The 23,002-nt window shown below is 41.0% G+C and overlaps 1 protein-coding gene across 1 annotated transcript in view; it reads right to left on the bottom strand.

Moving 5' to 3' along the window:
- Positions 1–23,002, bottom strand: part of ERC2 (ELKS/RAB6-interacting/CAST family member 2) — a 988,837-nt gene that overhangs the window by 948,068 nt on the left and 17,767 nt on the right. Inside the window, exon 2 of the mRNA XM_011998421.1 lies at positions 6,475–7,271. Coding sequence (XP_011853811.1) covers positions 6,475–7,131 — 657 coding nt within the window. The 5' untranslated portion in view covers positions 7,132–7,271. The remainder of the gene's footprint in view (positions 1–6,474; positions 7,272–23,002) is intronic.

Below are 23,002 nucleotides of genomic sequence, written 5' to 3'. Positions count from 1 at the left end.
CGACACCTTGATCTTGGATTTCTTCCCTCCAGAACTCCGAGACGGTAAATGTCTGCTGTTCACATCACTCTGACTCCAACAAATCTTTTTGTGGAGGATATATAATTCAACCCCTACAAAATATATGCATTATGAATTTCCAGGATAAGCATATCCAATATGTTGGGTGTTACGCTGGACTGACCAGAAAATCCCTTTTGAAAAGTGTTATCTCCCTGCACACATTTTGGAAATACTGGCTTTGAAGGATCCATGGTTTCTTAGACTTATAGTGGTAGAAAGAAAGGAGCCTGGAAGAAGGTAAGTCTGAGGTAAGGCAAGTCTGAGGAGTGAGTACATCTGAGTTCCACCCACAAACCTGATGAAATTCTATCACTCACTTCCAATTGGCACAACTCATCATATCTGGATACTCACAGTGAAGTTAGTATTTTAATAGAACATAGTTGAACGACCCCTGTTGAAATGGCCCTGCAGGCTGGGTGCAGTGGCTCATGCCTGTAATCCCAGTACTTTTGGAGGCCGTGGCAGGCAGATCACCTGAGGTCAGGAGTTCATGACCAGCCTGACCAACATGGTGAAACCCCATCTCTACTGAAAATACAAAAATCAGCCATGCGTGCTGGCACACACCTGTAGTCCCAGCTACTCGGGAGGCCGAGGCAGGAGAATTCCCTGAACCCAGGAGGTGGAGGTTGCAATGAACCAAGATTACACCACTGCACTCCAGCCTGGGTGGCAGAGCGAGACTCAGTCTCAAAAAAAAGAAAGAAAGAAAAGAAAACAAAAGGCCCTGCAGTTATACAAATAAAAGAAAAGCAGTACTGATAAAGGAAACACAGAAATGTGATCCATCTCAATCTTTTCAAGTTTCATGTTCAAAATAAGAATCAATAAATCCTATGTTGAAACTGGATCAAAAACTCATCAAAAACTCATATTAATATTGATTTAGAGTAGATTCTTTCCTATTGTGTTAAGCCAAAAATAGAAATGATCATATAACCATTGCTTAAAAGCTGTAACATTCCCCAGACAGGTTTACTTACACTTCTTGGGTTACGTTTCCCAATGACCTTGTCCCACTTCTGCACACGCAAGATGGGTAAATATTAGATCTAGTACAATCTCCTAGTGTGTGATGCTATTTATATTCATGCAGAGCCTTGGCTAGCCATGCACAACCTAGGAAAATGTCTAAAAATTGCTTTATGTATACTTAATTTGGAAGAAATCCATTAGAAATACAACGTTAACAATTGCACAAAATACCTAGGAATATGAAAAGTCAATAACTCTTATGTACCAAACTACAAGATAGAAAGTCTTTATGAACCTTAAAAAAAAAAAGTATTCACTCCTATGTTTCCTTTCTTTGATCTCCATCACACAATAGAATAAAGATATAAAGAAAAGATAAACCTATATTCTTTTAGAGAAAGTAAGTTCACTTTACTTCCCTACAGTTGTATCCACCCTCTCATCAGCCCTGCCCCCCATAACACCTATCCTAACACCACAGGCCACTAAAAATAATAAGGGGCTACCTCACGTGGCAGCAGAACATCCATTCTCAATACTTTCTCCTCACCTCTCCCACAATTGTTCTACAGGTGTGACGTTGAGAGCATGGGCTATGGGTTCATGCCATTCCAAAGAATTAGCTGTCCATAATCCCTTGCCCCACTCTCCTCCAATTGAAGAAAACACATCATGAAGCAAAAGCATAAGTGACAGCACCAAGATAACACTGCATCCGTGCACTCTGGTTTATACAAACAAGCACATGATTCTAAATTTCAGTGCTGCAACTCTTAGCAGTAAAGCAAATGTATTTATATTCATGTAGAGATGCGTGGCTAAGGCCTTGGAGGGAACCAGGTGGAGGAGAAGTGGGAATGGAGGAAGGGATGGCATATCCATCCAAGAACCTGAGTATCAACACTTTGCAAATAAGAAATTTGGTCACGGCCACCTACTCATTAGCCCCAAGGTTCCAAACAGTCCTGCAATCCCTGTAACACAGAGAGGGAGTTCAGCATCCTCCCTTAGATCTGGAATTGTGTTCAGCTCCCTTAGACAGAACCATGAGGACTTCAAAATCTACTGCAAAGAAACTGATGTGCAGGAACCCGTGATTATACTGCACATAAGAAGGAAAGGGCTGTGCTAGTTAGCATTATATTTATAAAACTATGAACTTCCTATACAAGAGCACTTCAATCTCCTTACCTCTACCCTATAATGGACCTGCTTCCAATTTCTCTTCACACAGAACAGTTCAAATTGTTTTAGATCATTAGAACTTAGGTTAGTGAAATTCTAAATATCTAAATACCCCTGAAAGAATTACCTTGGTAGATGCAATCTCTGGTTATTGAGGATAAGAAACCATAATCAAATGTCCCTTATCTCTTTTGTATTTCTTTCTTCTATACAGAAAAAGTTTCCATGTTTTTTCCTCTAAAAGGAAATTAAGTTATGGTAAATGGTGAAAACCCTAAACAGCACAAAAACCATCTCTAGGAAAAAGAAATACATTCCTAGTTAAGAATACAAATTCTGGCCAGGTGCAGTGGCTCACACCTGTAATCATGCCATTCCAAAGAGTTAGATGTCCATAATCCCTTGCCCCACTCTTCTCCATTTTAAGAAAACACATCATGAGGCAAAAGCACAAGTGACAGTACCAAGATAACACTGCACTTTGGGAGGCTGAGGTGGGAGGATCACTTGAGCCCAGGAGTTCAAGACCAGCCTGGGCAATATAGGAAGACTCCATCTCTACAGAAAAGTACAAAAATTAGCCAGACATGGTGACATACACCTGTAGTCCCAGCTACTAGGGAGGCTGAGGTGGGAGGAATGATTGAGCCCGGGAGGTCAAGGCTGCAGTGAGCCAGGATTACACCACTGCACTCCAGCCTAGGTGACAGAGTGAAACCCTGTCTCAAAATAAAAACAATAATGATAATAATAAATCACATTCTTAATCATTTTATCAAAACGAGTCATTTTTTCCTCTAGCATGTATGAAGTAGGATCTTCCTATAACACTAAATCACAGCTCAGTGATCTTTTAAGGAGGTAGTGATCATAAAGCTAAGATCTTAGACTTTGGCATGAAATAGACCAATGCCTTAAACCCTAGCTATGCTGCTTACCAACTGTGTGAACTCGGACAAGTTGCTTATTCTCTCTACATTTATGCTTCATCTGTAAAATAAGAAAAGTTCTAGCACCTACTTCAGATGACTGATGGAATCACTAAATAAGATAACGTACACAAAGCACTAAGCACTATGCCTAGCACACAGTAGGACCTCAACAAATGTCTACTGGTAGCACTAGCAGCATAATAGAAAAAACAGCAGTAGCAGAAGATTGCTCCCCAAACTTTATTTCACCTAGCTCCACTTTTGGACAAACATAAAAACCCCACTGGTAGTTATCCACCATATAGGTGTCTCTCCTCCCTTTCCTGGACAGAAGAGAGGACTCCACCTCCTACTCCCTTCAATTATGTCACTTTCAGTTCAAGGAATTCAAGAACCAATGTGCCATCTCCAGTCACTCTCTTCCCCTGCTGTAGCAACCTTTGAAACCATGCATCAAGATGCAGAAATCCTGGATCCTGAGTCACTGCACGGAAAAGACCTGTCCCACAGAGTCACCTGACCTGCTTCATACTTTAGGCAAATAAGAAATAAATCTCTAATATGTAAATTCACTGAGATTTGAAGTTTATTAGTTACTGCAGCAAAACTTACCCTATCCTGACCAACAGGTACTCCTATACTTCTAAAAGGGATCCTAATATACTTCCAAAAAGAGAAGACAGTCTTTTTTTAATAACTTGTTTTTTGTCAATCTTTATATTTTTTACTTTGTAAGACATCATATTGCAAGTAAACTGACTTTTCAAAATCTCCATACTTTTTCCTCATTTTACATTTTTTAATCTAAAAGAGAAAATTGCATTTTACTTGTATTAAACATACAGATTAATACTGGAGCTTTCACTGAGTCATATGTCACACAGTCACATTTCACCTACAATACCAAGGTATCCTGTGATCACAGTACAGACCAGAACAAGAAAGGGATAATGGAAGTGCCCTCAAGCATTCACACACTCCTAGCTTATGGCAACATGAGACAGTTAAGTGGAATTATGGATACCACCTATTCTAAACTGAACTAACCCTCATGAAATGGACAAGTGGCGCAAAATGTTTTTAATAAAAGTGAAAAGGGTTTTACATGTCACTAAAATGTATCTCAGTGTATTATTTTGCTCTATCTCATCTACATTTAACTCTTTGTGGATGTCATAGAAGACACATAATACATTGGCAGCATACCGCATCCTGTAATTTATAAATAAATATACATGTATAATTGGGGTCTGTGCTCAAAGATAAATTTAATGAAAGAAGCATGAGATAAGTCACTTTGGAGCTAACAGTTTAGAGCAGAGCTTTCAAACCTTTTGTCCCTGTTTGCACCATTCCTAAACTGCTTTAACCATTTTCCAAAAATTAAAATGAAGAGAAAACCAGTATAAAACTGGGGGAAAATGTGCATTGTAGAAACAGGTTCATAAGAAGCAGAAATGATACTGAAGAGCATCATTTTAGAGTGAAGAACAAAGCTTTTGGTTCCAACTATGAACCAAAAACTAGCTTTGGCTCTGTTAGATAATCAAAAGGATAAGGTGATTGTTTTCTACACATAGAAGAAGGACAAAAGGCAGATTTTCATATAGATCACAAATGCTTCTACAGGCGCTTAAACTCCAAAGGAGAAGTTGCCAGGGAAACAGTTAGGAGGGTCAGCAGATGACTCCAAGAAAGGCAGAGCACTTCATTAGACCAACATCAAAGCCAGTAACTGGAAAATCACTTGTTCAGTCAACTTAGAGTTATGTCAATTTCCTTCAGAAAGTTAAATAATATCTGGGAATTTTTGAGCCATGTGGTATCACATTCCCTATGCCCCAGCTCTTAGCACTTCTATAAGCACCAACTGCAGATGAAGCTGGGGCCAGGTGTGCAATCCCAGAACTTTGGAATTACTCCTTGAAGCCTGGAGTTCAAGACCAGCCTTGGCAAAATAGCAAGACCTTGTCTCTACAGAAAAAATAATAATTTTAATTGGCAGGCTGTGGTGCTATGTGCCTGTAGTCCCAGCTACTCAGAAAGCTGAGGTGTGGAGGATCATCTGAGCCAGGAGGTCAAGGCTGCAGTGAGCTATGATCAATATCACTACACTCCAGCCTGAGCAACAGAGCAAGACCCTGTCTCTGAAAAAAAAAAAAAAAGGAGAGAGAGATAGAGAGATAGATATGAAGCTGGAGTTTAAACCCAGGTATGTCTGATTCCAAAGCTCTTATAAAAATAGCAGCATTTTAGGAAATAGAGTAGGCATTAAAAAAAAAAAAGAAAATAGCAGCATAAAAAAACAAGCCTGACAGAATAGGTAGGATTTGGGAATGAAGACTGGCTGGGATTGAAAGAGAGGTGGCAGGAAAAGCAGGTGCTGAGAAGGCCACCAGTGGAAGGGAGCAGCAAGAGCAAGGGCATGGCAGTGCAAAACCTTGGGTGTGTACAGGAATTACCAGGCAGTGATGCAGAAAGCACAGATGTAGAGGGAGGTGGCACAAGAAAAGGCTGGAAATGTTGGCCCAGGCCGTCTGGTAGAAGTGCTATGGGCTCAGTCAAGAAGGTAGACTTTATTCTGGAGGCAATGAGTAATCACTGAGGGCTTCAAAGCAGGAAAATAGCATAACTGCAGATAGACACCAGGAACCTGTTCTTCCTGTGGCATGAGGGATGGATCAAAGAAGAGTATGAAGGTGACTTGCACATAGTTGATAATTAATTAATGCTGAATGGATGAAGGCAAAAACACCAAGTTAAAATTTATTGTGTATCTCTAACAAAGCAAACCCATTTGATCCAATTCCATTTCATATTGTTCAATTTGCTACTTAGAGAACAAACTTCACTCATTCTAGAAGGAAATAATGGTGCTGGTGCTTAAAAATAAAAATCAATTCACCAGTCAAATGTGGCCCTCTAAATGTTGCCGTTAAAGTGTTTGTTCTTACAGAAATTAACATTTTCTTCTTCTATTCAGAAGGAGGTACATCTGAACAGCTGTTGCAACTGCTGAAAAAGAAAACAAAATTAGCCAAGTACAAAAGTTAGGCAATGAGGAGTGATCCTCCCCACCCCACCCCTCTCCCCATCTGCAACCATGTGAAAAGGTTATTGGAAAATAAGGAAATCACAAGCTGTAATGGTATATTTCCTATGCTCTCTCATAGTGTCCAAGTCAAACACATGCTAAGCCATAACCTTCTTGATGATGCCAAACTTTCTTCTGCACAGGTCGTGGTACCATCTGCAAAGCATCAACTACTCAGTGAGAAGCCAAGGCTGAAAAATACTGAGATGAGTCATGACCTACCTGATTTTCTTCATGGGAAACCCTCATCTGCTCCTTGAGGACAGACATCCGCGCTGCCTCTTCTTTCCTCAAGACTCTCTCCTTCTTAAGCTCAGGACTCCAGAAAGTCTTAATACTGTTCATGGAAGATCCCAACTTGCTGTCCTTGATGTCGAGCTCTTTCCGGAGGAGGTCATTCTCTCTCTGCAGTTCTTTCAGCTGGGCCTGAAGATCTAACATTGTGCTGTCTCTTACCTGCCTCAACATGGAGGGGACCTGGTGGTGGTGATGATGGGATGAGCCAGTCAGCCCACCATGTTGATCTGTGTATGAAAGGACATCTGTGTGGGAAAGTCCAGCAGAAGCAATATTGGGACTACTCCCCATGGCTGTGACACGGCCTCCATATACAGCTCGATTCGTAGCCCTTCCCAGAGTCATAGTGCCCTTTGGGTAAGTTGTTGAAGCCACCCCTTCATGATCACTCAGATACATGGGTCCAGACGTAGCATAGGCTGCATTGAGGGACTGGATATTCTCCATAGACAGAGTCTTGCCTGTTCCTCCACCTCCCCCGCTACTTGTTCTTCGGTGGCCCAAACGAGGAGACCTTGGCAAACGAGGGGATCTGGAAGGGCTACCTTCCAGATTGGTGATTGTTCTTGCACTTCCATACATTTTTCTTGTATTATGAGGTGTTACTGAAGAGAAGAAATGCTATACTAAGTTGGGGTTTGAGCTAATATTTCCACGATTGTCTAGAATTTTCACCGCATTCTTTTCACAGTCCGTACCAGAAAATAACTCCACTCAAAGATCTACAGAGTGAAAAAAAGAATAATTAAAAACAAAATTCTTTAGAACTCTAACTGTATATTTTTAAATATATAAATAAAGATAATAATAGATGAACCTATGTAGATAGGTGATTAATAATAGACAGATAGAAAGAGCCACACCCATAATATTCATTTAGAAAGAAAAGCAACTCTAAAACTTTACTACTACAGGTGAAAGTTTTATAAATTCCCCCCACCCTGCCCCTAAGCAAGATAAAAATTCTCAAAGTGAAAAATAAGGTCTATTCCTTAGGAAAATGAAGCTCTCAATATTGGTTTGTGCTAAGGTTAGAGTTGGAACCTCCAGAAAATTCCCACGGAATTCCCCAACATGGAGACCTTAGCTATAAAAAGACCCCTCCTTTGGGGCATAACCCCCATACATATGTGGCTTGAAAGTGACTCTGAGAAGCTGCTGCTTCCTGGGATGTCAAATATTTGGTATTCATGTTGTTACCTTCGCCTCCTGTACTCATTACAAACATCACTAATCTATCACAGTCCTCTTTTCCACAGGTTCAGAATTCTTCTCAACACAACACTCTAGATGGCTTACCACTAATCAACTGGCATTGACACATGAATTCAAACCTACTGGCTATCCTGGAGTTAGAAGAAAAAGAGGTGACTCAACCAATGGGATGCCTAAACACATAGCCAGATCCTCAATGATACTACCAGAGAAAACAACAGTCCTATCTCATTTCCCTTTCACACATCTCTTTCAGGCTGTCCCCTTGAGAATTATTTCCCATTTCGGTTGACCTTAATATTCATATTAACCACTTCATGTCTGTACAGAAATGGCAAAGGAGAAGAAGTTCCCATCATGGTTACTGAAGTATATCAGTGAAGATTTTATGTAGCTGGGGTTACAGCATTGTGAGTATCCCTTCAATTTTAGCACCCATATGGCCTTAATGGGGTGCATTATGGCCTCCTGTTCTTCCTCTCAGGAAGTCTTTACTGTATTTTATTTTTCTTCAGCTTTACAACAATAAGAGATCTTACAATACCATCTAGTATTGTAAGAAATAAGATGATGTTTATAAAACACCTAGTTTTGTGCCTAGTATCAAATAGTCAATAAATAAATTTTGAAGGTAAGTGTCTCAATGAGATAAGTACATTAATAGCAATATACAGGGGTATCTTTTATTTTCACCTGCCTATCATTCATCCCTTTCCCCTCTCCCAAATACACACTTTCTGATAATACTGTCACTATTTTCCTTAGAGAAATTGTTCCAAACCCGCTATTCACAGTTCATTGGGTTTAGGTAAGGTTGACTCCCTTCACTCTACCATCCTGGATGGTGCAAGGGGTGAGAACATGACCCACACCTGGTCAACCATCATATTGTATCCTCCAGACATGGTAGCTAGTTTAGTGATGGGCATGTGACCCACATTGGTCCAACAAGACTCCATACTATGATTCTAGTGGGAACAGCTGGGAAAGATAAGCTCTTCTTCAGCTGGAATTCCTTACTTTCAAGATAGAGCTGTGAGTATTACAATGTGGAAAGGGCCTCCCTGAGGGTGAAGAGAATACAAAGGGAACCAGAGCTAAACTTCAAAGAGTGTGAAACCAAACCAGGTGACATCACTTCATACTCCAGATCCAGGAGTCATAGAAGTTATCATCATCTATCATCTATACATCTGTTCCCCGGCCATTTTAGTTACATATGCCAGGTGACTGATTGCATTAAAGCTCCCAATTTTTTACTCCTTTTTTAATGTATGTCTTGGCAGTGTTTTCCCAATGTGATGCTGGGTTCAGTCATGTGACTTTATTTGTCCAGGAAGGTGATAACAAATATGAAGTAAGCAGATGTCTTAAGCAACACGTATGTTTACTCTCTTGCTCATTTTCCTCTACCATAGCAATTAGAATATTCCCAATCTAGCCTGATGGAAGATGAGAAATATAAAATAGAACCAAGTTGTCCTAGCCAACAGCCAAGCAGCCCCAAGATGTGTGAGCAAGCCCAGCCAAAGTCAGCAGAACTACCTAGCCAACAAGACACTGCCCACAGGGGCATGAGCGAGCCCAGCTGAGATCAACTAAACACCACACTTATGCACTTGATAAATGCTTCTTAGTATGTCACTGATGTTTTGTGGTTGATTGTTTTGCCACATTACAGGATCAACGAATAACTGATGCATTTGTCTATAAATTTCCTTTTTGCTACATTGAATTCTAGATGAGATTTCTGTCACTTACACTGACACATACAATATGAAAAAATGTTTTATATAAAGGTTTCCCCTTTCCCTAAAGAGGTCTTTAAAAATTATACACCTGTTTCTAACTAAAGAACTTCATTTCAAATGTTTATGTTGCTCAGGGCTTAATTTTGTTTTACTTGGAAATACACAAAAACCATTTTGTATCTAAGATTTTTACATGAATAATCTATAGTGTAAAAAAGAGGGGATCAATAGTTCTAACATAAGAATTCAGTGACATAAATGATGAGAGAGACAGTGGAATAAGGGAACAGGCAGTTATATGAATATTTAATAAGACAGAAAGATGTTCATGACATACTGGTGGCAGGGGGAGCAGACAACAAAACAATTTTGTGATTTACTCACACTGTTATAAAACACACAAATACACACACAATCACCAGCAGAGAAGGCTAGAATGACACACATCAAAATGTTATCAGCGGTAGAATTCCAAGAGGTTTTCATTTTCTTTTCATTTGCATACTCTAAATTTTCTACAATTAAAACTGACCCAATTGTCCCAAAGAGCTGATGTTAATGGTTTCTTTGAAAAAACAGATAAATCGACCTCCCAGTTTTAAAACTTGAGAAAGTTGCATTTGTCTTATCTGAGTTCCTTTCTAAGGAAACCAACCATCAGGGCTCCCAGATAGTGTCAAGGGGCTCAAACTCACCAGATCACTGCATTTGGACAATGAGACGTCAGACCCCTCATCTGTCATAATTGCCTTGCCCTATCTGCTTCCTGCTGACCAACTCCTCTTCCTTATCCCTCTCTATTTCCTGTTTTTCCACTCATGATTACATTTCTTTCCTGCTATATAAACACTTATGTTAGTCAGTCAAGGAGATGGATTGGAAACTGATCTCCCATCTCCTCAGCTGCAGCACCTGATTAAAGCCTTCTTCTCTGGCAATACTTGTCTCAGTGATTGGCCTTCTATGCAGCAAGCAGCAGGACCTGGACTGAACCTCTGGTGTTTTGGGAACATAATAATGATATATACTTTTGTTATTTAAAAAAATGATTTTCTTTCTATGGTTCCAACAGTTAAATGAATGTATCTTTTCTGTGCTTAGAATCTAGATGTCCAGGTTCTAACTGGGCCACCACTTACAGAGATGTCTTCCTAGAAAAAGTGATGAAACCTAACTTGTCTTCCTCTATCTGCTCCCTTTATATCTAGAGATACACATTTCTAGATAGACCTGTGACTAGGCTTGAGGTCCCTGAACACCATAAAATTTACACCCACACAGATTTAATCTTCAGTGAATTTACCTGCCTACCTGGCCAAGGCTTTGGAGAATTGCAATAACCAACAAACAAAAAGTTAGTTTGCTCCCTTTGGAAACACACACACATGTAACATATAACATGAAAAGATGTATTATCATATTTGAAATAATGTTTCCTTATTTAAAAAGCAATATACATTGCCACTGGCCCATAGATTTCTTGGGTTCTCCTTTTCTAGGTTTAATATCAGATGTATGCTAGTATCATAGATAGATTGAGAAGCTTTCCATTTTTCATATGTTCTGGAACAGTTAGCATAATGCCAGTCTTCTCGATTCCTGAAATGTTTTGTAGAACACACACATAAAACTGAATGGGCTTGGCAGGGCATGTTGACTCCTGCTGTAATGTCAGCTACTGAGGAGGCTGAGGCAGGAGGATTGCTTGAGGACAGAAGTTCAAGACCAGTCTGGGCAATATAGCAAGACCCTGTCTCTAAAAAAAATGTTTTTTTAATTAGCCCAGTGTGGTGGCATGTGCCTGTAGTCCCAGCTACTTGGGGAGAGTGAAACAGGAGGATCACTTGAGCCCAGGAATTTGAGGCTACAGTGAGCTGTGACTGCACCACTGCACTCCAGCCTGGGCGACAGAGGGAGAGACCCAGTCTCTTTAAAAGAGCAAAAAAACACAGAATGAGATTAGTTGGTGATTATCTTTTAATTTTTTCACTATGTTTACTGGTCTATTTGGGTTCGCTACCTATTTTGTGTCAATTATCATTAAAACATCTCTTCACAGTCTATTCCACGTATATTTTTCAGTCTTATTGGCATTGCTTTGTATAACTTTTCTTTAAAAAATTTTAAGTCATCTTCAGTTATGTCCCCATCTCATTTCCAATGTTGTTTGTGTTTTTTCTATTTCCGTTGATGACAATACGACAAATGTTTCTCTATTTTCTTAGAGTTTCAATGATATAGCTTTTGGTTTTATTGATGTATTTTACTGCATCTTGTTTTCCATTTCATTGATATCTCTCTCTTTAATAAAATTTCTACTTCCTTTATATTATTTTTGCCCTTTGCATTGAATGTTCATTTCTCTGTAATCACATTTCCTAATGAATGCATATAAGATTATACACATGGCTGCATATTCCAGAATTGTATGTATAAACCCTTACTGTCATTTGTAAATACCTTGCTGTTTTTATTTTTGAAATTTTTCTATCCCAGGAATTATTGAGAATAATATATTTAAATGTCAAAGTGGACAGAAATGTTGTGGTAAAACTTTCTGGTTCACATTCTATAGCATTGGGATCATAAAATGTAACACATATATTTTCCAATCTTTGAAATTTGTCAAGACTTTCTAATTGGCTTATTCGTTTTCTTAAATATTAAAACAACTAATAGATTATTATAGAAAATTTAGAAAACACAAATATGCATAAAGCAGAAAATGAAAACACTCTCAATCCTGTCACTCATAGATAACCTCTGTTAACAAGTTAGCATAATACCAGTCTTCCCTATTCCCGAAATGTTTTGTAGCACACACACATAAAACTGAATGCAGCCAGGTGCGGTGGCTTACGCCTGTAATCCCAGCACTTGGGGAGGCCGAGATGGGCGGATCACACAATCAGGAGATTGAGACCATCCTGGCTAACACGGTGAAACCCTGTCTCTACTAAAAGTACCAAAGATTAGCTGGGCGTGGTGGCGAGCAACTGTAGTCCCAGCTACTGGGGAGGCTGAGGCAGGAGAATGGAGTGAACTCAGGAGGTGGAGCTTGCAGTGAGCCAAGATCGCGCCACTGCACTCCAGCCTGGGCAACAGTGCAAGACTCCATCTCAAAAAAAAAAAAAAAAAAAAAAAAAAACTGAATGGGCTTGGCAGGACATGTTGACTCCTGCTGTAATCCCAGCTACTCAGGAGGCTGAGGCAGGAGGATTGCTTGAGGACAGCAGTTCAAAACTAGCCAGTATGTATTATGTTACTTCCAATTCCTTTTAAGTGTGTGTGTGTGTGTGTGTGTGTGTGTGTGTAGTTTTAGACAAAGTCAGACAATATAAAGACTACATAAATCAAACTATATAAATACTATATAAAGTCTTGTATTTTCCTTTTCCTCCATGTTTTATCTTAACGTCATCTCCATTTCCCACTTAACATAGATGCCACAAAATATTTTTGTAAAACATGATTTTTAACAGACACTATGAGTCCCCAAAGATGGTCATCAAAATTCGTCTCCTTCCTATACAGAATTGCCTCTAGTTCCATTAGTTCCATCAAGAAATTGATTCTATTTCCCTTGTCCTTGAATCTGGACTGGCCTTGTGACCCGCTTAGACCAACAAATGTAGTAGAAGTGACACTGTTTCAGCTCTGAGTCTAACCCTAAAGAGGCCTGACAGTTTCTGGTTTCGCTCTCTTAAAACTCAGCCGCCATGATGCAAGGAAGTCCAAGCTATCTTGTTAAAATGAGGAGCCACACAGAACAGCCCTGGAAGATGAAACACCACATAGAGAGAGAGGCCACATGAAGGAGAACCAAAGCACCCAGCCAAGAGTCAGCACCGAAATGCCAATCCAGTGAGACAAGCTATCTTGGAGCTTCCAGCCCAGTCCAGCCACTGTCTTTAATCAGCTGCATGAATAACAGCCATCACTATATGTAACAAGACCACCAATCAACCCACTGAATGGTGGGAAGTAATAAATTATTATTTAAAGCCCCCCTCCAAGTTTTACAGATTTTTGTTACACAGCAAAATAACTGACACAGTCACTTAATGCGTCATTGAGTAGCTCTCTAATCATTTATTTAACTAATCACCTACTATAGAACACTTAGGTAATTATTTTTAAATGGAAATATCATAATTAATATTTTGATTGATAAAGCTTTATAATATTCTGATTGATAAAGCTTTTCAATGTTCTGTTTGAGCAATATTCAGATTGATAAGCTCTTAATTCCTTAGGATAAATTCTTTTTTTTTTTTTTTTGAGACAGAGTCTTATTGTATCTCCCAGACTGGAGTGCAGTGGCACAATCTCAGCTCACTGCAACCTCCACCTCCCAGGTTCAAGCTAATTTTGGTATATTTAGTAGAGACGGAATTTCACCATGTTGGCCAGGCTGGTCTCAAACTCCTAACCTCAAGTGATCCACACGCCTTGGCCTCCCAAAGTGCTGGGATTACAGGTGTGAGCCACCATTCCCGGCCTTCCCTAGGATAAATTTTGAAAGAATTATAAAATAAAAAGGAAACAGCTGGACACAGTGGTGTGTGCCTGTAGTCCCACTGCTTGCGAGGCTGAGGCAGAAGGAAATTTTGAGCCCAAGAGTTCAAGACTAGCCTAACAAAGTGAGAACCCATCTCTATAAAATTAATTAATTTTTTAAAAATCAAAATGCAACAATTTATACTCACATCCTTACTCTTGACTCTCCTTCACAGCTTCTACTCTACTCTCAACATATCCCACAAGCCACCATCTCCTCTTGAGGCCACAAAAAAATCCCCGAATTACCAAACTCAGGACTTCAGCACTACATATTCAGTAAATACACCTTAAGAAGTATTTTTTATTTATTTTTAAGACAGAGTATCACTGTTGTCACCCAGGCTGGAGTACAGTGGCACGATCTTGCTTCACTGCAATCTCTGCCTCGCAGGCTCAAGTGATTCTCGTGCCTCAGCCTCCCAAGCAACTGGAACCACAAGCACACACCATCTCACCTGGCTAATTATTGTATTTTTTGTAGAAACGGGGTTTTGTCATGTTGCCCAGGCTTGATCTTGAACTCCTAAGCTCAAGTGATCCACCCACCTCAGCCTCCCAAAGTGCTGGGATTACAGGCGTGAACCACCGTGCTCAGTCAAGAAGTATTTATTAAGTACCAACATTGTGCTACTCCAGCTCTGCCTTAGACCAGTACTTCCTGAACAGTCTGACAAATGTTCAGATAAACAAGGCTACTGAGGTTTTCATTTTAACCCAAGATGTCTCAGAGACTTTTAGGACACTCATACATATTGTGACTATCCCAAAATTAAGTATATAATATAGTTTTTCCAAAATTTATTTGACAACAGAATCCTCTTCCCTTCAGAATACCTGAAAACATTTCACTGAACACTTGAATTTACTCATGCAATAAATATTTTTTAAGCATCAGCTTAACTCCCACTGTTGAATGCTGGGAATAAGGCAGCAATTGAGACAGACACAGCTTCTGACTGTGGGAAGTTTGGTCCCTGGAATGGACTTTCTCCGTAAGAGCTTTCTTCACCTCAGATATAACAGGATTTGAGAGGAAGATGATTACAGGACTAGGCACTGCTTTAAGGGCAGGGACATGAAATCAACCCCAATCAGAATTGACCTCTAACAGGAAAAGATAGAAGATCAAAATAATGACGGGTTGAAGTTTCAGCCCTACTAAGCCAGGAAACAAATATAATTCTGTAGTTATTTTTCACACTTTGACAAAGAAGCCAGATTGTTAAAAGGAATACAAGTCAGCCATTGACAGGCTGCAGTAAGAGGCTGCGGAAACACATTGTTGCTTACACCACCAAGATCACAGTGGACAAGAGATTATGTTCAATTCCACCAAACTTATCAAATCAAACAGGAAATTCACAGACCATCAAAATGGTAAAAGGATAATGTCTTCACCACTATACATCTGCTTCTTAACAATAAATTTTAGTTAGTGGCATAGGCTCACCACTATTTGGGAATTAGTTTCTCCCACAAAATTTATAAAGAGCAGGGGTGGTTTCCTGGGACCATTTCACCCCTGGCTGCAGCACATAGAGTGATACCAATTTCATGGAACAAGGAAAGAATCAGTTGACAACATAAAGCAAAGGCTGGTCCCCATGGCTGTCATGTCCCCCTAAGCCTCATAATTCCTACTTGTTCTACTGAGTCACTCACACACCGTCGCGCCCCCCCACCCCGCCATGCCCCACCTGGCTGTGTTTCATCTCCTAATATATTTTAAGGAACTTGTTTTGACACTCGTGGTTTTTGTTTTTGTTTTTGTTTTTGGTTGTTGTCTCCTAATTTCTCATCTGTCCTGATTTTTTTCTAATTCTATAAAATGAATCTCTGAGAAAGAGCAAAAAGATCAACTTTATTCAGCAATCAATAATGCAATCATGTCTTCCATTGCCCATTACTGACTTAAAGAAAATTATTTTTAAGCTTTTCCACCCACCTATAAATGCATTTTAGGAAAAAAGGTAGCAGTTAAGATCTTACAGTTTCAAATACTTATTATAAAGCCAAGACAGGTTCAGTCATTGGACTTTTCTGTGAACTCTTTAAAAATACCTGCTATTCTTATATGTTTGTGATGTGCAACTGTAAGAAGGGTAAATTATTAATTAGATCAAACTGTGTACAGAAACAAACAAATGTTGCTGACATCAAAAAAATTTATAACACCCGAGAAATTAGTTGCTCATCACCCTTCACTTTAAAAGCACCTCATGAATAAAATTCAAAGTCCAAGGGTAAGTTTCGCTTATGGCTCAAACAAAACAAAAGATGGCTTCATGAACCTATAAAAATGCTTTCTCTAATTGCATATGGATTCATAAATAAGATATACACTCATCCACTCGCCCTCTTAAAAGGTTTAAGGACTCTTGAACTATAAGCTCAGAAGGGAAAAGGCAGGGGAGAACCTCGATTCCTGTCTAACTCAAGTATCTCAGACTATCATGGTCTGGAACGGTCTATTTTAAGACAAAAGCACTTCCTGCTATCTGCTCTAAATTAGGTTAAGTTTATTTCCACAGATCTCAGCCTCAGCCCATCACCTGAGGCCTGCTGACAGACCGTGTGAGCTGAGATCATCAGTATCTCCCAAGATTTTGCCAACTTAAAATATCCTTTTTTTTCTAATCAGCATCCCTAACTTTTCCAAAATTCTGTGTCACAGACTACTAATTCTAAAAACCTTTCTAAAGGAAGACACAATGAAAAACAGATCTCAAACAAGCAGTGGCCGCCCAGGAGCCAGATGTTACCTGCAGATGTGCTGTGTATAGCTAGCACAGTGTTGTTTAGAATTTCTATTAATAGTTGCCAACAAAGATAGACATTTCACATTAAAATCCAGATTCTGACGTTTCCTTAAAAATCTGAAAATCTAACAATGTCAGGCTCACCTTTCTACATGGCAATAACTGGTTGGAGCAACCAGCAGCTGCCCCTTCAAGAGAGGACATGCACCCTCCAGTTTGCCACAGTCCCCTCCACTCCCTATTATCTTATATTCAGTCTGATTACTTTTCTGCCTGCTTCCTCAATAGGTATTTACATTTTTTACCACTCTACTCACATATAAAATCTTAAACAATTCATTCTTTCACCATCAACTTCCAGTCCTTTACCAAATCTTATTCATTCTACCTCCAAAATTGCTCTTGAATCTTCTCCGTTGTTTCCACTGCTCTTGAACCAATGTGACTCCTGCATAAGCTACTTCATACCTCCTAAAGCTTCTCCTCTTATCATCCTCTACTCTTATTTCCAAAATATCAGCTAAACTGTTTTAAGATACAATTACAATCACAAAATATCTCCCCTTACCCACTTAAAACCCTTTGAAAGCTTCCCATTGCTCTGTGGACAAGACCAAAACGCTTCCCACGGCCTGAGGCCCTGCAGGATCTGAGCACTGCCAACAGCCCCCACCTCCTCTCTTGCCACTCTCTCCTTCACAGACTCTGACTGGGTCTTCTTCCTGCTGCTCCAGTGCATCAGGTCCCTTCCTGTCTCAGAGCCTTTACTCCTGCTGTTCTCTTTGCAGGGCTAATTCCTATTATTTCCTATTCCATCACTTAGATGATAGTTTCAATAGCACACCCTCTACAAGGTCTATCCCATTCAAATCAGGTGTCTCAGTTACATTCTTTCAAAGCATAATGCTTTTTTTTTTTTAAATCATGGTATGAAAGACATGCTATCTTTTTTCTAAGAGAAGCTGACTGGCCAAGGGTCATCCCAATGGCCCTCTTGTTTAGGTTAAAGTAGAGTTGGACTAGGTAGCCTAAATCCTCTGGTGAAGGTATAAGGAAACCTTTCATAACCCAATTGAGGCTGCCCCTTCTCAGATCCCTGGTTTGGAAAATGTGAAATCTTGTAGGTGGCTTTATGCACAATGATCCAGGAAACTTCAGGGAGGGAAGTCACTGACACCCCAGTCCTAGGTGCCCAGGATTCAGAGTAAGTGAGATCTATGGGAAGAAATTAGCATAGTTCCACCAGACCTAGAGTTCCCAGAAATAAAATAATTACTTCAAGATAGAAGTCCAGGTTGGTGATTGGGACTCAGGACGAGTGACCCAGTAGCCATGGAGAAGCCCCTATGGACAAAGTGTGTGGGTAAGGCTAGAAGCTTCTGGAGACCCCGCCATACCATATGGAGCCTTACGTGGGGCACAAAACTGTGCACACGGCTGTAACTCATGAGGAAGGCTATGTGTCCTAGTTGGGCTTCCCCACAGGCAGATGCTGAGATAAGGATGTGGGTGTAGGCGGTTCATTTAGAAGGTATTTCCAGAAAGTACTGAGAGGACAATTTGGAACTAAAACAAGGAAGTGAAGGAAGTCAATAGAGGGCACGTTTTCTTTTCTTTTCTTTCTTTTGAGACGGGGTCTCCCTCTGATGCCCAGACTGGAGGGCACTGGCAGGATCTCGGCTCACTGCAACCTCCGACTCCCAGGTTCAAGCCATTCTCCTGCCTTGGCCTCCCAAGTAGCTGGGATTACAGGCGCCCGCCACCACACCGGCTAATTTTTTGTATTTTGGGGTAGAGACAGAGTTTCATCATGTTGGCCAGGCTGGTCTCGAACTCCTGACCTCAAGTGATCCTCCGGCCTCAGCCCCCCAAAGTGCCGGGATTACAGGCGTAAGCCACCACATCCGGCCGAGGGTGCATTTTCAAGAAAGTTTCTGCTGCAAGCAACTGGAAGGAGCTTCGAGAGACAGTGGAGAACCGGCCTCATAGGTGCGCCTCCGGAAGGGCAAGAAACTCCATCATGGGCTGAGGGATGCTCACCTGGCTCTCCCAAGTGAAGCCAAAGAGAAAGCCCTCATGTTCCCATACAGGCCATGAGCGCTGAGGAGATGCGGGTGGGGCACCAATAGCATCCGCTACACCCCACATGGCACACTGTGTCTGAGCTTGGCCACAGGGGATGGGTTGGCCTTCCCTTGCAGGACCACAGAGTGGGGACCACAGAGGACACACACAGCATCTTTCAGTCCGAGGGAGATCAGCCTCAACAGCGACACCTTGTGGCATCAAGATGTAATCATGTGATGGACTAGTCGGACAGATCCATCTCCAGATGTGGATATGGGATTTATATCTATATCCCGCTCGCTTTGGGGCTGTGGAAGCCCGAAGCAGTAGGGAGGAGAGGAGAGAGAGGGAGACGGGGAGAATTGGGGAAGGTTGGGAAGGAGCTCTAGTGGAGAGATTCGGAACTTCCAGCTAAACTGGCAGAAGGGTTCCATCATTCTGGACTTAATTTGGACAAATGAAACTGGGAGCAAGGGTTGTTTATTTTTAATATATTGTAATATATTAATCTTAGTATATATGTTACAACATTTATAAAATATAAACATTATATGTATTATTTACATTAAATATCTAATTTTAATATATTCTCTTTTCATTTATTTTTACAAACTTTTGATTAAAGCATAACATATATATGATGAAGGTAGATGTTAATTGCACAGGTTAATTGATTTTTTTTTTGAGACAGAGTCTCGCTCTGCCACCCAGGCTGGAGTGCAGTAGTGTGATCTCGGCTCACTGCATCCTCTGCCTGCTGAGTTCAAGCGATTCTCCTGCCTCAGTCTCTCGAGTAGCTGCGATTACAGGTGCCTGCCACCATGCCTGGTGAATTTTTGTATTTTTAGTAGAGATGGGGTTTTGCCATTTTGTTCAGTCTGGTTTTGAACTCCTGACCTCAATTGATCCACCCACCTTGGCCTCCCAAAATGCTAGGATTACAGGCATAAGCCACTGCGCCCAGCCTGCACAGGTTAATTTTTATATAGTGAGCACACCTGTGTTACCACTGTCTAGGCCAAGACTAGAACATTATCAGCATCCCCAAAGCCTCTCTCATGTCCAATAATCCGCATATGACCCAAAAGCACTTCCACACCTTATAATTTCGTATTAATATGTGCAATTCCTTTTTGAGGTCTCTCTTCCCTCCTATTATAAACCCTTACACTGCCACCTAGGTTTTTACATTGTTGCTAACACTCTCAGAGCCCAGAACAAGAGTACAAACGGATGCCCAGGTTCCACATGCCTATACATTTAAAGTTATATACTGAGCTAACAAACTGGTAAATAAAATACATTCTACCCTCCTACCTTGATGAATACAGAGATGGGGAAGGTGAGATTTGAATTTTGAATGTAGAATACTAAGACTCCTCCGAATTCCACCAAAACATTTTGGCAGAAGGAAGGCCTGCCCCGCTACACCTCCACCAACACCCTTTTTCTCCACTTCTGGCCCAACCATACCCCATGGGCCTCATACACATGAACTCTGCAGCATGCAAGCTAGGCTTGCTCCAGCTATACCAGGGGTCCACAGACTTTCTCTGTAAAAGGCCAAACAGAACACATTTTAGGTTTTGTGGGCCATTTGGTCTCTGTCATAACTACTCAACTCTTGCCATTTCAGCCTGAAAGCAGCCATAGACAATTTGAAACCAAATAGGCATGGCTGTGTTCCAATAAAATTTTATTTATAAAAACAAGTGGTAGTCGGCAAGGCGCAGTGGCTCACGCCTGTAATTCCAGCACTTTGGGAGGCCGAGGCAGGTGGATCACGAGGTCAGGAGATCGAGACCTTCCTGGTTAACACGGTGAAACCCCGTCTCTACAAAAAAATACGAAAAATTAGCAGGGCGTGGTGGCAGGCACCTGTAGTCCCAGCTACTCGGGAGGCTGAGGCAGGAGAATGGCGTGAACCCGGGAGGCAGAGCTTGCAGTGAGCCGAGATTGTGCCACTGCACTCCAGCCTGGGTGACAGAGCGGGACTCCATCTCAAAAAAAAAAAAAATAGTGGTAGTTGGATTTGGCCCACGGGTAGTAGTTTGCTGACACCTGATCTGTAACGTCACACATATGTGCCCCTCCATAACCCTAAACCTAGGGATGTACACGGTGGTAGCATGGCTTGCCCCCAAGAAGATAGACTGGGCAAAAAAATCCCAAGCAGATTCTGGAAGACAACTCAGGGTCATTTAGGCAGGGAGGTCACAGGCCTGTGGGTACCCAGAGTGGACTCTAGAATACCAGGCACAGGCTCCAAGTGGATACATGCATTGGCGCCTTGGCCTCTTCCCCCAGTGGAGGGTGCAGTCAGAGGAGAACCAGAGTAGGCCCTCTCACCCAAGAGTAAGGGAACATGGGAGCTATGCAAAATAACTTTGAAATAATTGAAAGGATGATGCTGGTACTTTAATATCATGACATTTTCATCATATCACTAAAATCACTTCCATGGCAGTTACAGGACAATTTTGTAATTGTAGCCAGAGAGGAAAGACAAAGTGTCTTAAAAAGGAAAAGGGGAGCATCAAAATCAGATTTGGTTGGAGTCATACTTCTGTCTTCTAGATGTGCAACCTTGAGCAAAGTATTTTACTTCTCTCACCCTCACTTTTCTCATCTATAAAATGGGGATATCAGACTTTTTGTATGGATTTGGGAAGATTAAATGAGATGATATAAGAAAGTACTTAGCACAATACCTAGCACACAGCTAATGATCCACAGAAGTTAACCTTGACAAGCCCAAGGCTACCAGAATATAACACAGTGGCTTTAAACCTCAAAGTTGCCATAGAATTCTCTCAGTTCACTAAACTTAGCCCTGTCAGACACTTCGGAGTCAAACTCAATCTGCTGTTCAAAAGTGTTCAAGACATCAACCCCAGTTCTTTAAAACTAGAGAGAAAAATGGACATTGCCTTCCCCCATGATCTGCAGGCTACAATATTATGCATCTGTAGTTATTGAAAGTCCCAGTAATAAACCATTTCATCTGTGAATACTATAATGATGTGAATCAGTAGGGGGAAAGTCCAGCTTAACACAGCAGAGATTTTCAAAATTGCTTTCCCAACATTCTCCAAAAAGCTCTATGAAACTCAAACATACCTATCCACACATCAGTACTCTCTCCTTTAGTTCTCCCAAACTCATTTTATAATTACTGTTTTCCATGTGTAGATTTAGCATGATTACATGTTCAGCTGCCTTGGCTCATATTTTATAGCAAGGTACTTGAGTGAAGAGGCTGATTGTCTTCCATACTACAAGGCAGGGGCTCTGCATGCCCAAATATTAGTTAACTGTTCTTCCCATTAATCATTTCCATTATTTAAATTTCAGACTCCATCAATTTATTTCAAAGTGTTAAATTAAGAATCTGAAACCCCTAAAAACTCTTGTTAAAGGAATAGACTATTATCTAGTACACAGCTAAATCCACAAGTTAAAAACATAGCAAAACAGCCAGGTGTGGTAAGCTCATGCCTATAATCTCAGCATTTTGGGAGACCAAGGTGGGAGGATCACTTGAGGCCAGGAGTTTGAGACCAGCCTGGGCAACATGGTGATGCCCCATCTCTACAAAAAAATTAAAAAATAAGGGCCGGGCGCGGTGGTTCACGCCTGTAATCCCAGCACTTTGGGAGGCTGAGGCGAGCTGATCACGAGGTCAGGAGATCGAGACCATCCTGGTTAACATGGTGAAACTCCATCTCTACTAAAAATACAAAAAAATTAACCGGGCGAGGTGGCGGGCGCCTGTAGTCCCAGCTACTCAGGAGGCTGAGGCAGTAGAATGGTGTGAACCTGGGAGGTGGAGCTTGCAGTGAGCCAAGATCATGCCACTGCACTCCAGCCTGGGCGACAGAGTGAGACTCCATCTCAAAAAAATAAAATAAAATAAAAAAATAATAAATTAGCCAGGTGCGGTGGTGTGCAGTTGTAGTCCTAGCTACTTGGGAGGCTGAGGCAGGAGAGTAACTTGAGTCCAGGAGTTCAAGGCAGCAGTGAGCTATGGTCACACCATTGCGCTCCAGCCTGGGTGACAGAGAGAGACCCTATCTCTAAAAAATAAATAAATTTTAA

This window comes from Mandrillus leucophaeus, unplaced genomic scaffold, assembly GCF_000951045.1.
Source record: "Mandrillus leucophaeus isolate KB7577 unplaced genomic scaffold, Mleu.le_1.0 Scaffold57, whole genome shotgun sequence".
Taxonomy (NCBI): domain Eukaryota; kingdom Metazoa; phylum Chordata; class Mammalia; order Primates; family Cercopithecidae; genus Mandrillus; species Mandrillus leucophaeus.
This window is presented reverse-complemented; position numbering and strand designations above follow the sequence as displayed.